Source organism: Argopecten irradians, chromosome 4 (assembly GCF_041381155.1).
Source record: "Argopecten irradians isolate NY chromosome 4, Ai_NY, whole genome shotgun sequence".
Classification (NCBI taxonomy): Eukaryota; Metazoa; Mollusca; class Bivalvia; order Pectinida; family Pectinidae; genus Argopecten; species Argopecten irradians.
Window position 1 is genome coordinate 44,867,335 of NC_091137.1, and position 15,551 is coordinate 44,882,885.

Sequence of the window (15,551 nt, forward strand, 5' to 3'; positions counted from 1 at the left end):
TATTGGGCTGAACCGTTTAGCCGTTGGATTGAAGGCTATTGTTTTATTGCTCTCTATCAGACATAGATCTGAATAGTCATCTCATTCTTTCATTATTTTCACATGAAAATATAACTCAATAGTTTTCGTGGTCTAGACACCGCAATACTTAACACAATTATACTTCCTGTATACAAACAAAATATGCGAAAGTTACGTTAAAATATATTTGACCGTATCGCTGATGTTTGATTAATATGACCATAATACAATTACAAACAAAGCATGTGAAAGCTACGTTAAAATATCTTTGAACATCTCGTGGATGTTTCATGACCTGGATGTTTGACATACGTGGATGTTTGAATAACACGACCATCATAGAGTAACAAACAAAGCAAGCGAATGCTACGTTAAAATATCTTTGACCATCTCGCAGATGTTTGAATAATATGACCATCATAGAGTTTTGAATTCTTTATCATACAAAAATGATCTGTCCAAATTGGCTTAATGTTTATGACATCACTATTCTACAATTCATGGTTTTTCGTTTGATCATGCATTTGATTGGATCATCTTTTTTTTTTTAAATATCAAAGCTAAGGTCAATGTCATATGCAGATGATACTGTCATCAACAGACGAAGTTATAGACTGCATCTTCACGGCAATTCTCCAGCCCTCTGTGACTTGCACGACTTGAATTTGTGAATTTATCACATGAATTTTTCAAATAATTTCTTTCCCCCAAATACTGCTGAAATTTTCAATACTTAAAATTCGAATTTTGAAAAAAAGGAAGAAAAAAACAAACGGAAAATAATTTGTATGCAAAACATCAAGTAAAGTTTGTGTATAAATAAACAAATTTAAGACATGAATTTCTTAGCTATATTAAAACTTTTGCTTTTATAATATACATCATGTAATATTTATAATGTTAACACAAATATCAAGAAAATGTAAATTCCATGCATGGAAGGAATGCCATCCATCATTTATGACAGGTACTCCATTTAAAACGTACGGCTTTCTTAAATTCTAAGCCTTTTTCACGGAGAAACTGTAAATATCTTAGTATGCTCCGCATGTAATTAAACAATGTCATAGAAACATAAGCATTAATCTTAATCCTCAGAGGCTCGGAGGTGTGACGAACTACACATTTTACATGTATGTTTGTACCTATGTGACGGCTTAAACATGTAAACCCCATATCTGTACCGCGGGATTCGCTCTATCAAACCAGGTAGAATACTTGCGAAGATTGACATATACCTATATTTATCAGATAGGCCCACTTAAAAAAAGGTCAATGTTTATCGGCTTCTTAAGAGCTGGGTCGCATACGAGGGCATCCACTTTTCAGCGAAATAATATGAAAACATCTAGAACTTTCTATCTAGATAATATAATGGCATTTTGATATAGAAATGACAAAATAAAATCCAGACGTATATACAAGCCGTAGCAGTTTGATAACAAATTTGTTCCATCTTTGCTCCATAGGATAATAATCAGTATGTTTTGGTCGCCCCTATTTAAGTATGTAAGACCATATGATTTATGATTTGTTAGGTTTGAAATATATTCCAAAGTAATCTTACACCTGAAATGAATTAATGAATATATTTCGTATAGAATGGATAGCCAGTATCATTTGAGAAATGAAGAAAGGTGTCTATGTAAATAAAACATTGACCCGACAATGTTTTTATTTAACCTGAAAAAAATAACTGAACGTAAAAAAAGAACCGAACAAATTAAAGCGAGTGGAACAGGAGCAGTTGGTGGGTGTGCCCTTGTGGTATTTGTGGGACTATCTTAGACAGTGTGTGGTCTTTTCCGTCACAAGTGTCAATCTCAACGGCATTTATCTCCCCATAAATGACAGAGCGAGGTGCCACTGCTCCAAATCTACCTCTGAGCAGAAAAAAAAATCCACATTTAATAGCATCGGATCATTAAAGACGTTCCAGTTAATCGAGGAGGCATTTATTGTGAGCTTTCATTACTGGTGGAGAGTATTTATCGCACTTCGGTATCGTACATAACACTTAATGTATCGTACAGAAATAATATCGAAAAGTATAAAAAGTTATAATGTATAAAGCTTGAAATCATTAGTATCACAAAAATACAAAGCTGCATACTTGACAAATTAATTATATTTCACTGCCTTATGTTTTCTGCCAAGATCAAATATATGATCTACCCTAATTTGTATTTCCTTTATAATCTTTAAAAAAGACCTATCTGACATTTGGATTGGCGGGTGCCAGTGACAAGTACATAAGAATGTGATCACGGAGAAAGGAACAGCAGGATACGAAAATGTTGTCAAATGTTGACAACACAGGAAAAACGATTCCCTATGACCAGCCACCTACCTACAGACACGAGTTTGTTTGAACGGCAGGCTTCGGTAAACACAGCTGATTCAGTGTACCGTTTAGAAGGGATCTATTATCATTTCAATGGAAGATTCTGCGGCTCAAATGACCATACTCAAATTCTGTTCATACCTGGACGACTGACCCAAAGACCTGATTATATATACATCGAGACATTTTTATGCCTGGCCTGTCATAAGAAGGTGTTACATGTGTTGTGGTGGGGGATGCATTCGCAGTCTGTAAAGGCGAAATGCTTCGTACCAAATCTAAGTACATGATTTCTTTATACGTTTGGTCTGTCGAAGCAGCCATCCGTATTAAAAAAAGGATTATAGACGAGATGCGACACATTTCTTTTTCCTGAATAGCTCATGGAAAAAGGACATATTAGAAACTTTGATTCTATGCACCTACAATGCTGAGGTATATAGCTTTCCAGCTATTAAAGAGTTTCACAGCTAGGTAATTATATATAAGAGATATGGTCTGCAGACAGGCTGAGGTTTTCCAGTCATCAAGTACATATTTTATACCTAATTTCAGCCTCGACTGTTCACATCTCTATTGACTAATCCACGTCTATGTGTTATAGATCCATGAACATTAAAACTTGAATGAGATGAAGTGTTTTGGGAGTGTCCGAGAAAACTTTTTAAGGATGAAGCTTTGGGGAGGCGAGGATAAAATATTAGGGAAGGAAGACGAAGTTTTAGGGAGAGGATGATCAAGTATCGTTAACAAACTTTCATTTGCATGCGATATTCTTTCGCAAATTTCGCTTGTAAGTACATTCGCAAAAGTTATCTCCACAAATTAACATCTGCATCTCTTAAATTGAAAATATGAATTTCATTCAATTTTTGACTCCGCAAAAGTTAATCTTTGCCAACTTATTGTGAAATGAAAATTGCACAATTTAGTAGCCGGTTTACTATATTAGGGAAAAGAGGATGAAGTTTTAGGATAAGGAGGAAAAAGTCTGGAAGATGGAAAAATGTAGGTTTTTTTTGTTCTTGTTTTTATTTTATTTTGTTTGGGTTGGGGTGGTGGGTGTGGTGGAGTGTTGAATTTGAGGATTAATTTTTGGGATGGGAAGACAGGTGGGGGGGTGGGGGAGTAAGTTTTTTCAGAGAGGATGATGGGTTGGGAAAATGTTAATAAAAGAATGGAGTTTGGGAGAGGAGGATGAAGTTTTGGGGATTCTGGAATGGGAGAATGTAGTTTCATGGAGAGAGAGATAGGTCATTGTAGGAATTAAAGGCTACAATAATGATTCTACTCTATCATGGCTGTTAATACTGGGTTACCCTATCTTGTAATTCCTGCCCCCCAATCTACAGTTACAGCAACCAATGGAGATCAACATTTGTCTGTGTCATGAAGATATATTCATTTTACTACCAACTCTACCTAACATAGGTATATCACTATCTTTTTTCTTTCCCCCTTTTTTTTTTTTTTTTTACAAAAATACATCACCGACTTCTGAGCCGACTCCCAAATCAATTCATCTTCTTGTAAAGATAGTATCAGTTTATCACACACGGGTTAAGACTGAATCTTTTCTCAACAGTTCATAACAACTAGTAAACTTTAAATTTATGGCTATATACAATGATATATATCTCTCGTGTAGGTACCAGACATATCTATTTATACCAGGTCTGTAGCTACTATCACAAAAATCCTCAAAAAGTACTTATGTTTTGGAGGTCGTAACATGCTTTACCAAGCCCTCTGGTTTCTAGCACTTACCATACTAAACTGGGGGATCCCCCCCCCCCCCCAAAAAAAAAAAAAACCCAAAAAATTATCGGGTAGAAATCCTTTTTTAACAATACTAGCATTACTCTTCCTTTGCATTATTATCATGTACCATCAAAATTTGAAGAATTCATCTTTTTCAAAATTCTGGAGTTTCAATGATATTTCAGTTGTCTGCATTCTTATACTATCAAACATTGAAAAGAATGTGTTTTAGTCAAGTCGGAAGTAGATCTGACACCTCAGTTGCACAAGTAAGAATAATTCAAGAATAATCATAATAAGTAAAAACCAAATATCATCAATAATAATATATTTTAATAGGATTTTTATTAAATTCATTGAAATTTCCCCTCAAAATGTTTTTGCATAAATTGTTATTTTAATTGTGATGCATTTTCATACAAAAACATTTCAAAGAATGGAATATGTAGTATTACAGATACACACTGGACCTTCCTGTGACCTGACCATCATCATCACCAACTGACCAGTAGGTTTTATAAATGTTGTAGGTCCATTAGTGGTGGACCAGTAGAGGAGCCAGGAGGGTTATCCGAGGGAGCAAGATAAACAAACTATGGCTGAAAACTGACCCCACACAAGTGTGCTCCTTGCTATCAATGATAAATATGGATCCCATACTGACCATATGGTGGTCACTTGGAGGACCAGAAAATCTCAGATCATCCACCTGGACAAATAAACAAAATACTTTAGATACTGGTCATTTAGCAGGCAGGTAATGGTCAATAGGGTCCTGACTGGTCAGTGGTCACTCGACAGATCATTACTGCGGACTGGTCACTCAGATAGAGTTCGGCCTCAGTGTATCTAATCCAAACATATCAACCTGTCTTATGGGACATTCACAACTTTCTCTTTAATGTTCATACTGCAGATGTCACATCAAAATGGAACCTATCAAACATTATGGATGTTCTCACGTGTAATGGAGGAAATGGTTCATGTCTGAATCCTCAGTCTTCATGGTCAATATGGGTATTTACAGAAAGCAGCTGGTTTCTCTGACAAATAATTAATTTAAACTACGGATGTGTACTGTAACTCATCATGGCTTTTTTATTAGAATGGTATCGTCCCTTGAGATAATATACTACAAATAAAATATATGTGTCACTGACAACTTTTTCTAAAAGTCCATGTAGCACATTTGTCATGGAAACCAATCTAGTCTGCAAAAAAAACCTGACCAGTGCCAGAAATGACCAACTCCATAGGTCATGATAGCTAGAAAATTACTTGACCATCCTGTAGAAAAGTTCTATATACACATGAACGTTTCTGACCAATATGACACGATTCTGTCCAGAAACAGACAGACAAATAAATTGATCAATTAGTTTAGGATACAGAATGTCTAGGCAAATAAATCTTGACCTGATACAATCAAAGAAGACACATTTAATTCCCTGGTCATTTAGGTCTGGCGTATGTATACCTAATGGTCAGCAGAAACAATCTTACCAGTGTCCTGACAGGAAAAAAATAAATTGACCACTTAGGACTGATGGCCATGCCAGACAAGACAAACAGTTAGCAGATTGGTACGTGATTTTACCTGGTCAGTAGCTGTCGGAATGTCTGGACACTGCTGTGGTCAGTTAAATCTGGAAATCTAAGCAGCATGCTACCTGACAACAATCCAAACTTTCCAGTATTTTATTTTATATATACCTGAACGGCCACTTATTATCTAGACCTTAACAACCGTAGTCACACAACAACCTACCAAATGCAAAAGTATGTTAGTCAATGTGGAAATATATGTAAAACTCTATAAATTCAAGGTTCCCGAGTTTTTATAATATTTAAAACTCAAAAAGTTACAAATGATCTTAGAAAATTCTTTTTAGTTAAAGTTCAAACTCTATTGAGAAACTTTCATGTGTGATGTTTGGTTCCATTCTTATCAACATATATGCAAAATTTAAATGAAAATCATCATTTTTCCTTTACCAATTCAAAATATTTTTCCTTTACCAATTCAAAATATTTTTCATTTTCATAGAATTTCATGGCATTGTATCTCTCAAAGTAATCTGTTCTCATAACAAGCGTCTAGATAGGGTGGCTTTATTTTCAATCATTATTAAAAGTTTATGAGTAATATCACAATTCTTGAATCTCTTTACAGTTGGAAATATTCTAGGTTCTCCAATGCCAGGAGAAATTCATTTCGCACTTGACCACATAATGGGGTTATGAGGAATGGGTACCCGCTGTGTTACAGGGTAATATTGTCTAGTCGGCCTGCTGGTATCTAGGTTGTTGAGACAAGTTGAGAACGTTGGCCTCTAATTAAAAGGTTAAATCTCAGAGACTACGCTCTGGTGCAGAAATTCAGAATATTTAGACGCTTTGATTGAATTCAATTTAGAAATACGGGCAATAACGGTACAACCTGTGGCCTTCACAGGAATGGTGAAATTAATTTCCGTGATCTGTTTTTCTTCATGTGTTATGTTATCCAAATCACTATTGCAAAACTTAGTGTGAAATCTCAACATGAGGGATTCACAGCGAATAAGCTACCAGCATGGAAGGTGAACAATTTCCAAAGCTCAAAATTAAATTTACAAACACCTGACGGTAAGGGTTGTCGTACATCCTTAAGTGAACTTGCATGTGCCTTCTAGTTCAAGCTTCAGAAAACAAGTTGACGGGCCAATATTTCAGAAATAAGGCCCTCCCACTTAAGCATTTTTGTTGTTTATAAATCGGACAATACATTGATTTTTTATGTTTATATTTGTTGGTGATTTTTTTTTTTTTTTTACTTTTGAAGCAGTATTTTACTAAACCATTTCACTTTAAACTATTTCTTGTATCCAATTACCCCGTCAAAATGAGGCGAAACAGAAGTTTTACTTTCTATAAGTAATTTTTTAATATTTTTCAAACCATTTTACATTAAAAGAAATTTTTGCCTTTCAAACGATTTCAGATGTTACTCCAGAAAACTTCCCTCAGATGAAAAATTCTTCTGACCATCTGGTCCATACAAGCCTTCTGATAATGGTTGGCCAGATCATGTTTTGTTATTATTGGCATTATACCCCTCATTATTCAACCCCTTGACCACAAACTGACCACACTTGACCAGTCGACCACAGTCTCCATGTCAACACCCATCACATAACAGAGACATCTTCCCTTCCCCAAATGACCCCAAGGTCACCTTCGCCTAATCACAAGGTCATTTGAGCAGACGTCAGTGAGAGTTTTGGACACATGGCTGCCTTGGTGTCTTCTGATGACAAAGATTAGACATGTTCTTCTGTCAAAACACTTGTTTTATAATAGAGCTGTGGCCCCATTACACTGACAATTTAACTGTGCTATTATCCCCCTCCCCCCTCCCCCTCTCCTGATGGGAAGATGATGATGACGGTGGTGACAGATGTATAGACATCATATGTTAATGATGACCAACACACATCCGGGGTCAATATCAAGTTTTTGTCACACAACTCACTTCTGAGACCAACCGACAATTAACTCCTTCACCCCTGAAGACCCATTTGGACTCTCTTAGATCTATTAATGGAACAGTCCATTAGTAAATTTTAGGGAGTGACTGAATAACCCCTATGCTAACCCCATACAATCATGATTACCTTTTTGGCACTAAAACCTTTGGATTCAAGGTTATGTAAGCACTTCTGTCCCTGAAAATCCAAATCAACTTAATCTCTCTGCCCCTCAATTTATTTCAAATTAATTAGATTTAGCCAACTATATCAGATGTTTCACAACAATTTGAAATTTCTTCATAATTAAGCATCTTGTCTTTCAAGATGTTATAGGTAATGGGTATATTTTCATTAGTCATTATTAAGGATAAATAATGGGACTATTAAGGACTAGAAAAGCCAAATAACCAGGAGAAAAAACACCACCTATTCTATGTATCTGGCAACTGGATAGCTATTAAATAGGGGCTGAAACCAGGCTAGTGGAAGGATGTCAAAACAGCTAGCTTAAATATTCAGCCATCCGAATATCAAGTCTTAATCGAAATCTTGTTTCTGCAGTCTTTGTAAAACCACAGCAGTACAGACCGATTAGAGAAGCTAAGCAATTGACCAGAAGGATTAATACTACCTACAACATTTTGTCTTTACATCAATCTGATTTATTAGCGTTTTATGTCTTCACTTAGTGAAGCTAAGAAATGAAGCAGTAAAGCTACATTGAAGTGAGTTTAAAGATCATGCAATTCAAACTAAACGATACCATCCAATTAATATGTAATAAAATGTTCTTTTCTAACGTTGCTTTCCTATTCACAATTTTGTTCATAATATGATGATTATATTAATGCTTTCAATGGCAATCATATTAACCACATAATGGCCTTAACCTTTGACCTTTAACCTTTCAAGCAAACTCACAGTTATTATACTTATATTACAAGAACTTTATGCCTAATAGTGCACTCATGGTAATTATTTTACGATAATTTGGCAAAAAAATCTTTTAATACACGTATTATAGATCAACAAATATAAACCACTTACAATGATATGTATCATGAGTTTAGATCAAATTACTTAAAAGTGATTATTCCTGTATAGGTTTAAATTTCTGACAGAAGGAATTTTAAAGCTATGTATATATGTATTTCCATACTTACATAATTATCACCTTATTAAAGTCTGTATAGTTTTCATCAATTTATAGTTGTGCTTATATATTAACCTGTCATTCTTGATTCTGTTTCATGAATTAAATAGTTCTTCGTTGTCATACAGAAATACGAGTCAGCAAAACACATATGATTTTGAAAAATTAGAATATATATATATAGTTGCCTCTAATAAAAAAAAAATGAGTAATTTAACTTGCCCCCATCTTTTGAAACCCCTCAGGTGTTTACTGAAGGGGTAAATAAACAATTAATAAACAGCTCAGCGTACCTTGAAATGAGTGTGAGCGTTCTACTGAATTATTGTGTTTGACAAACTAGATCTAATCTATGTAATTAACATTATTCTTCCCTCGTTTACATGTTATTAATGTGGCTGATAGCGATATTTATTAAAATTTGATGCAAGACGCAGAACTTTGTGACGAAATAGATGTCATAAACAATCATAATAAATCTCTACACATCAAAAGTTTGAATCTTTTTATGGATATGAGTCATGGAGAAGTATATGTCTATCTCAGGTACCAGAGGATGGCTATCGATGAAACTGTCTTACGTAACACAATTATAAAGTTTATTTACCAACATAATGTTGTGATACTACCAATTTTTAATGCATTTAAGTTAATTTGAAATAACTTAGAATAATGATAAATTCACAAAATCGTAGATAGTGCTATATCGACATCCTAAAGAAAATGCAATTAGGACAATTTTTATTTTGATGCAAACATTTCTGGCAGCAAAATCATTAAAATGCGACTATCTCAAAAATATCTACGTTCAAAGCATACTGGAAAACATAAATGCTGCTGATGTTTCTGGACAAATATTTGCTGAACCTTTAGCCAGCTGATATCAGTAAAATATTTTCTTGTCGGCAGACGGACAGCCCAAACATGTTATTTACAAGTTTTATTAGCTCGGATAAAGGTGCATGCCGCCGTTTTGAACTTTTGAGCACCTGTGTACCACAACCACCTGAGAGCCGCTAACCTAGCCCTGTGTTGGTATTATCAGTAGAAAGCCAACGAGCTATGCTATGTTGGCCAGCAACAGAAACTTTTCGAGATGTTTTTACAGATTTTTTTGCGAGAAATGGAAGATGATTTACTGCGCAAGGCTGGTGGACTGGGGGCTACAGATTATAAAACACATCTGATCTATAGTTTGCTAGTAAATCAGTTCTGATGATGGTGGAAAGCGCCGACTTCTTTCAAATCAATCCCTACAGATATATGTCCCTTTTGTGGTTGAGGCTTTGATTCTGTTTACCAGATCTGTGAAAACATAGATCTTTGCCGTTAACTGTACAGCCGTTCCAGGTTCTCCCTGAATCAATTTGAAAGAAAGTTTCGCCTTTTTGGCATTGAGCAGACGCGATCCCCTAAATCATGGCGGTAAAAAGCTCAGTGTTGCCTGTACATTGTATTGGCCTGGACTAATTATGCCAGTGTGGAGGTACACATTTCTACACCTGTCGAGAACCATCATCAGCACAACCCTGTTACGCTCATTAAAGTTTGAAGCATGCTATTATTAGGGCCGAAAATAGGGGTAATACATTTCCTATAAAGGTGGCAAGCCGTGCTCTGTTTTTGACAGTCACATAAACATTGTACCCTTAGAGAAACTTTCAGTAAGATCTTCTGCTGGTATTTCCCCTCGTTTTACGGAAACATTTTTTAACTTTTGCAATGTAATCTTTTCAGTTGTTTTTTTGTAGAATTCTTAACACCTTTGAGTATGTGATTTTGTTTTATGGGTGCAACTCTATTAAAAAAAAAAAAAAAATTCTGTCAGTTTTTGCATAGCCTTCAAATCTCTCCGCAGCATTTAAACAAGACTTGAAGACCACTTTTTTCTCCGCAGCATTTAAACAAGACTTGAAGACCACTTTTTTACCCATCTGCATTCATTTTGTATCCTGTGTGATTGCACAAACATCTCCAAATTTTTTTTCTCTTTGCTCTTAAGATATAACTGAACAGATGAACAAACTATACAAGTCAGATGCTCATTTTCTTCTAACGAAGCCAAGTTTTTGTCCAACAGCTATAAACAAGCAATAAATCTCAGCATAATTAACTTGTCATGTAAGAAAACGTAGAATTCAAACTGGAAATTTTTCAAATAAAGAAACCCAGGATGAAGCTAACTTACCTTCATATGAAGTGTATCTGAAGTCAAACTCCCTGGGGAAGGACTGGCCATGATGTTGGTGGACAGAATCTGACCTGGACGTACACAAGATGACCAGTACTACTAGACTGGACAGGACAGACTGCCCCGCCTCACACATAATGGAAAACAGCGGTCACCAAAAACATGTCTTATACACACATATAATCCGATGGTAAAGTCAAACGCTGCATCCTGGTCCTACACCATGCGGTCAGCTCCGGCCAGTTCCGGTCAGCTCCGTATTATTATTAAACACTGAACCTGTCAACAATCAAAATTAACAATATTTTAGGCACATTTGTTCAAAACGGTTTTATTTGTGAAACAAAAACAAACAAACAAAGAATTATCTCCCCTGAAAGATATTTCTCTTCATAAGATTTATCTCTCCTGAAAGATTTATATCCCCTGTAAGATTTACCTCCCCTGAAAAAATTTCCACTGAAAGATTTATTCTTCCTGAGCAAATATATCTAGATATTAACTGTATTAATTATTTATTATTAGGTTGATACTGAATCGCTAGTACAATTATTATTTTGCAACTCCCTTGGTAGCTATAGTTGGGGCTGCCATTTAGGTACGTAAAGCTAATTATTGCCATCTATTTAATTCTAAGAGTGAAGAAACTCGTTCAGAAATACGCAACAACATTATTGCTATGAACAAGAAACCCTTCCATCAGCTACAGTTGGAGCTGCCATTTAGGTACTTAAAGCTTACTGATAAATTGAGTTTCAGAGTAAAGCATCTTGTTCAGAATTAAGCAACAACATCCTTGCCATGAACTAGCAACCCTTCCATCAGCTACAGTCGGAGCTGCCATTTAGGTGTTTAAGCTTACTGATTATAAGTCAATTAAACCTCAAGTTCAGGAATATGAAACAACACCCTTGCCATGAACTAGCAACCCTTCCATCATTATCAAATTGTCTATTACCTACATGGCATCATTTTGATAGCAATTGTTCATTTAAAGGGTAAAAATAGCAGAAGACTACCTAAAAGTTACACCAGGTAAGTTTTTTTTTATACCCTCTTGACCTTGAAAGCACATGTCAGCGTTAACATTTTTACAGTTATGTCATGTTTACACAACACCTGACACCGGCCTGAGATGTATAACACCCTTGTCTGTCTAACAGCATCTAGATGTCCACACAGTGCCAGAAGGGTACTTATATCCCCACTTGATATTGTCAGTTTAACACCTTATAAATGAAACAGTTACACTTCAGTTACAAAATATTGCTTTGACCTAACTCCCAGGTGACTCTGACAGGTATATGTCAGGGAAAGAATCAGCATTAGAGAAGTTGGGAGCTATGAGATCAGAAAAGTTAGCTAAATTAATTTAGAGCCCAACAACCTTTTCTAGGATCCAGAGGCTAGATTGTCCCCTTCTGCTTCCATTATGGGTAGATAGGCCAGAGAGGTGAATATGGGCACATAGGCAGGCCCTTTTAGAACCAATATTTCTGCAAGGAGCTAGAGGCAGTCTACCTCTTTAAAGTTCAAGATTTAGAAATATTGTATTTTCACTCAGTCACAGTTATATATTGGACAAGAGGTCCAAGATATCATTGCATTTAGTATATATATTCCAGTAAGGAGGGGGTGGGTGTCCAGGGGGGTTGGGGAGGCAGGCTGTCCCAGTTAGGATCCATCTCTAAGCTGAGACAGGCAGGCTAGTATAGGATCCATTTCAGACCAATTGTATCACTCATGCTATAAAGAATGAGGAAGTCTTTGGGATTAAATAGGATGTGTGCAGTAGCTTAATGAGGGACTAAACTTCCCTTGACAGGATCTGACATTACTGTAAGGGAAAGGGATATTAAAATCAACAGGAAAACAGGAACTGCTATTGTTGAGAAAATCTCTGGGTCTCCTCAAACAGAATCCAATACCTACGTCATTATATATTGTGCATTTTTAGATGCAAGTGTTCTAATTTACTCCTTCACTCCTAAAAACACATTAAGACTCTTCTAAATCAAAGATTAGACCATTCCATTATGAAATTTCAGGGAAGAATAAGTTTACTTTGAAGATAAAATGTATTGTTGATGCCTATACAGATTTATCTGCACATCTACACTATAATAACGCATACGGAAGTGACGCTGTTCAAGCTTCTTACTGACAAAAGATAATATAAAATAGTTATCCTTCAAAGGGAGAAATAACATAATTAAATCAATGAAATTGTCTCCCTCTTTGCAAATTTTCAACCTCTTGGGCATCCACTGGGACATAGAATAAAAAGATACTTTTGTTTTCTTCCTGAAACCAATTAAATGTATAAATGTACTTGAAAGGTGTAAAAGAGGTAAACAAATAACTAGTGTTAGGTCAAACAACAAATAGAAGGGCGACAACTCTGGAGGTAACCAATACACAGACTTTGACCTTAAACCACAGAGAATGGTGTCAGTCCAGTCCTAATCTGGTCATTTCATGGTCACTGCATCTGGTCCGACAATATTTAGACAGTGTGGTAACAGACTCACTCCTGCCACACAATAACATGATTTTGATCACCTTTCATCCATAATCTTCAGAGAAATAGTTCGAACAATCAACACGGTTGAAGACGTGCTATTTTCACAAAAATAATCAATTTCCTACTTGAACACTTGGAAATCTTTGTCCTCTTTTATATGCGATATTAATATGTTAAACTTGGTATGAAAATATTTGTCTTTCCATAAGTATATTGACGACTCGTTATATGGTTTAATCAAAAGCTTTGTCATGCATCATTGAACAGTCTCCAACACATTCACTGATGGCCAAAATTCTTTGATCGAATTATGTTTGCTGCTTGCTTTTAGTTGATACTCTAATAATATAGCGGATAAAATCAACTAAATTCAGCATTAAACAATTTTTAACATTAGGCCCTTGGCAGGTTTATGAAAGAAAATATTTGAATTATCTTTGACACAGAATTTCCTTAAAGCCAAAAAGATCAGTGTCAAAGACTTACACTGACATATTTCTGAATACAGATATTAAGCTTCATTACATGAACGAAATAGTAAAAGAATCTGGAACAAATGCGACTTTCAATATTTTCTAAAGCCGAAGACAGTAATGAAACTCCACTAGACTACCGTTACTTTCTGGGTGTTGTTTTTATATATTAAAACATAATAAATAAATTGGTAACCAAAAGTTCCATGCCTGTATGTGAAAGAAAGACCACTGCCAACTATACAAGATTTTGCAAAATAACTAAATCGACATTCATTCCTCTGGTAAATTTCTTGGTGAAGCTTAAGAAAACAAAAATGTCAGCTTTTATCACATGAAACTACTCTTCAATCGAGGAATATGTCATAAAAATGACTGAATTACAAAACAGAAATTTATTGAAATTTTGCTACAAAAATTGAATTTTCTGAACTTTGATATATTCCGTCTTTGCATATCACAGAGTTAGCTCCCTTGCAGCTAGGTATCGATTGTTACGTCATTATGTTGTGAGCGCAATTCATGTCCTTTTCTCTGAAACGTATGACGTTACGCTCTCAAGCACATGACGTCACAATCAATACCTCCCCGCAAGTGCAGAAAACTCTGTAATATGCAAATTCGGAATAAACATTTTAGCATATTGAAGCAATAAATCTTGTCTGAAAGAGTTAAAATGATCAATTTTAATGATACAATCTGCTAAAGAAAACGTAAATTCTACCTTTTTCTGTTTTGTAGAATTTTATTAATCAAATTCTATGCAAATTATTCTATGCAAATTATTAAATTTGCATTTTTTTTTTTTTTTGCACCATCAAGGAAACATTTTGTTATTCAAATCCATCTTATCTGTAAATTGCAGTAAAGACTCTTGAATCACATAAAAAAAATTGTGTTATCATGTCATTGAGTTTCTTCCATTAGCCAAATTAATGTTATATGTAAATGAAAATATTGTTAAAAATAGAAAACTGTGAGAAATTATCTAAATTACAATGCTTCTACCCATTTATAGATTTACATAGGAAAATCATTAGGGGACATAACTCTTTAGAAAACCATTCACATGAAAAATAGGTTAGAAACACCATTTAGGTAATGATTTATACATAATTATGTTGATCTGATAACGAAAAAAAAGTCTACAAAAGGCTCAAAATGATATAATCTATATTTATTTACATATGGTATAACTTTTGTTGGGCAAAAACAAATGAAATTTAGGTTGTTGTTTTTTTTTTTTTTTATTGTGACTTATAAACTAATCTCTACATTCCTCATCATTCTGCTGTAAGTCACTGTTTTTATCAATGGATGTAGGCAATGTTGGTAATCTAAAATGCTACTATCAAGAAATGTCAATATTATGGTTAGAAATTCTGAAATGGTCCTATATATGTATATATATATCTATATTTATATAACTTGTAGGTAATTCAACACACCAGTCCATTCGTACTTAACACATAGTATCCCTGTTTTTATATGGATTCCACAGTCTTGTATAAACGGTGAATGATGCAGCATAACTTTGACGACAGCTATATTTCTATGTATGATTCAGCATAT

General features: G+C 34.9%; 1 protein-coding gene across 2 annotated transcripts in view; it reads right to left on the reverse strand.

Annotated features, from left to right (window-relative positions):
• Positions 1-15,551, reverse strand: part of LOC138321814 (semaphorin-5A-like) — a 131,902-nt gene that overhangs the window by 78,133 nt on the left and 38,218 nt on the right. For both annotated transcript variants that reach the window (XM_069265795.1, XM_069265794.1), the window contains exon 2: positions 10,980-11,261. In XM_069265795.1, the coding sequence (XP_069121896.1) occupies positions 10,980-11,118 (139 nt within the window). In that variant the 5' untranslated portion in view covers positions 11,119-11,261. The remainder of the gene's footprint in view (positions 1-10,979; positions 11,262-15,551) is intronic.